Source organism: Gymnoscopelus microlampas, assembly GCF_963454915.1.
Source record: "Gymnoscopelus microlampas genome assembly, chromosome: 22".
Lineage (NCBI taxonomy): Eukaryota > Metazoa > Chordata > Actinopteri > Myctophiformes > Myctophidae > Gymnoscopelus > Gymnoscopelus microlampas.
In genome coordinates this window covers 17,659,075-17,661,794 of record NC_139959.1, presented here as the reverse complement: position 1 = coordinate 17,661,794, position 2,720 = coordinate 17,659,075, and the positions used below count along the sequence as shown (strand labels likewise).

At 48.5% G+C, this 2,720-nt stretch overlaps 1 protein-coding gene across 1 annotated transcript; it reads right to left on the bottom strand.

Annotated features, from left to right (window-relative positions):
* Positions 1 to 1,385: 1,385 nt before the first annotated feature.
* Positions 1,386 to 2,720, bottom strand: LOC311038539 (tubulin beta chain-like; the record flags this gene model as incomplete). Its single annotated transcript, XM_084048112.1, has 1 exon — positions 1,386 to 2,720. One exon carries the CDS (start codon positions 2,718 to 2,720, stop codon positions 1,386 to 1,388), a length of 1,335 nt encoding a protein of 444 aa, XP_083904238.1.

The window sequence follows — 2,720 nt, the reverse complement described above, 5'->3', positions numbered from 1 at the left end:
GAACACAAAGAAACTGAACTCTTTACACAAGTAAATTAAACTTGTTTTTGGTTGCTCCACAGTGCCCTCTACAGATCTGGTCAATGGAATTTTTCTATTGACCAGATTTTTCCTTCCGGTGAAATATTTTTTTTTCTGGCCAAAAAGTGTATTATACAGAGAAGGTGAGAGGGCTGAGAGGCTTCCCACTTCCGAGAACAGACTTTCAACAACACAAAACAGCCTTTGTTTAGGTGTGTAGCGAAATGGTTTTGTTTATTTTCACTACTGTTGGAGCCCTCGCAGGGCAGTGGAATTCCTTGTACAAGCGCAGAGACCAGCGCCTAGGACTGGGCAGGAGGGGACTTTATACAGAAGCATTGGCATAATGAGTTACAACAGTTTAATTCATTGTTCTTACATTCCAGGTTCCATCTTTGATGGTTTCTTTTGGGTCCAGGACAGTCCATGTCATGCCCAAGGCTTTCCCGAAGGAGCTTCTACCTTGCACAGGTGTGTTGTGCTTTGGTTTCTTTTGATGGTTTCTGTAACATGTTTGTTTTCAGGTATGAGGTGGTTAACCTCATTGCCCAACAACCTCCAATCTGGAGGACCACGGATTTGTGTCTGGATAGCTCAGTCGGTAGAGCTCTCGCCTTTGGTCCACAAGGTCATAGGTTCCCGGGCACCGCTAACTCAGCATATGAGTAGCACGGCTTGGGTGTGGCAAATCGTGCGGTAAGTACTGGGTGCTGATGGTAGGTGTGGGGCTCGACCTCAGCAATCCATCTTCCAGGGGTCTAGCGCATTGTAACGCGTTAACAGTTGATACCAACAATATTAAGACCTACTTACGGATTGTCCTTTGTCTGACCCCTACCCTTTGAGCTATCCGGCATGGTTAGACCTGGCTTAGCTCTCTGGGTCACTGAGATAACGCAAACCCCTCCACCGCGACAAGGTGACAATCCATGGGAGAACCCAATTTATCCATTACCAATTCCTAATGTGTCCGGCAGTCCCTGTTGCCGGGAACAATGTGCATCGTTCCAGAGTAGTTGTCCATTGGGCACCGGTCTAGTTCTATAAAAAGATGATTTTGTATTGTGGATATTCTGTTTAAAAAAAAGTTCTTCAGAAACATTGACGTTGTTGTGGATATTCTATTGAAAAAAAAGATGTTCAGAAACATTTACATCATTTGTGTTGTGGATATTCTATAAAAAAATTATTTGTGTTTTCGGGTATATAAAAAAGAGGCTCAGAAACATTGTCATTGTTGTTGTGGATATTCTCTCAAAATAAATAGGTTCGGAGATATTAACATTATTCGTTGCTGTGGATAGTCATTAAAAAAGAGGTTCAGAAGAAGGTTGACAGCTCAACTTTCTATATGGGTATGGTTTTCAACTCAAATAGTCATCTTCGTCATCACCCTCTCCGTCATCGTCAGCAGAGGCATCTTGGTATTGTTGGTACTCCGATATCAGGTCGTTCAGGTTGCTGTCCGCCTCCGTGAACTCCATTTCATCCATGCCCTCGCCGGTGTACCAGTGTAGATAGGCCTTGCGGCGGAACATGGATGAGAACTGTTCCGAGATGCGTTTGAAAAGCTCCTGGATGGCTGTGTTGTTGCCAATGAAGGTGGCGGACATCTTGAGGCCACGTGGCGGGATGTCGCAGACAGCCGTCTTGACGTTGTTGGGGATCCACTCCACAAAGTAGCTGTAGTTCTTGTTCTGCACTTTGAGCATCTCGTCCTCCACCGTCCTCATGGACAGGCGGCCACGGAAGATGACAGCTGCGGTCAGGTATCGGCCGTGTCGTGGGTCGCAGGCGGCCATCATGTTCTTGCCATCAAATATCTGCTGGGTGAGCTTTTGCACAGTGAGGGACGCATACTGCTGGCTGCCTCGGCTGGTGAGCGGAGCAAATCCGGGCATGAAGAAATGCAGACGGGGGAAGGGCACCATGTTGGTGGCCAGCTTACGCAGGTCGGCATTGAGCTGCCCGGGGAACCTGAGACAGGTGGTGACCCCGCTCATGGTGGCAGAGACGAGGTGGTTGAGGTCGCCGTAGGTGGGCGTGGAGAGTTTAAGGGTGCGGAAGCAGATAAGATATAGGGCCTCGTTGTCAATGCAAAATGTATCGTCTGTGTTCTCTACCAGCTGGTGGACGGACAGGGTGGAGTTGTAAGGCTCGACCACCGTATCCGACACCTTAGGGGAAGGGACCACACTGAAAGAGCACATGATCCTGTCGGGGTACTCCTCTCGGATCTTGCTGATTAGCAAAGTGCCCAAGCCTGACCCTGTTCCTCCTCCCAGGGAATGGGTGAGCTGGAATCCCTGGAGACAGTCAGCGGTCTCCGCCTCCTTCCTCACCACATCCAGGACAGAATCCGCCAGCTCTGCTCCCTCGGTGTAGTGGCCCTTAGCCCAGTTGTTACCAGAACCACTCTGACCAAATATAAAGTTATCTGGTCTGAAAAGCTGCCCAAAAGGCCCAGATCGCACAGAGTCCATGGTGCCTGGTTCCAAGTCCACCAGCACGGCACGAGGGACATACTTACGAGATGTCGATTCGTTGTAATAGACGTTGATTCTTTCTAGTTGTAGTTTGGTGTCCCCACGATATGCCCCGGTGGGGTCGATGCCATGTTCGTCACTTATGACCTCCCAAAATTTAGATCCAATTTGATTGCCACACTGACCAACCTGTAAATGTACAATTTCCCTCAT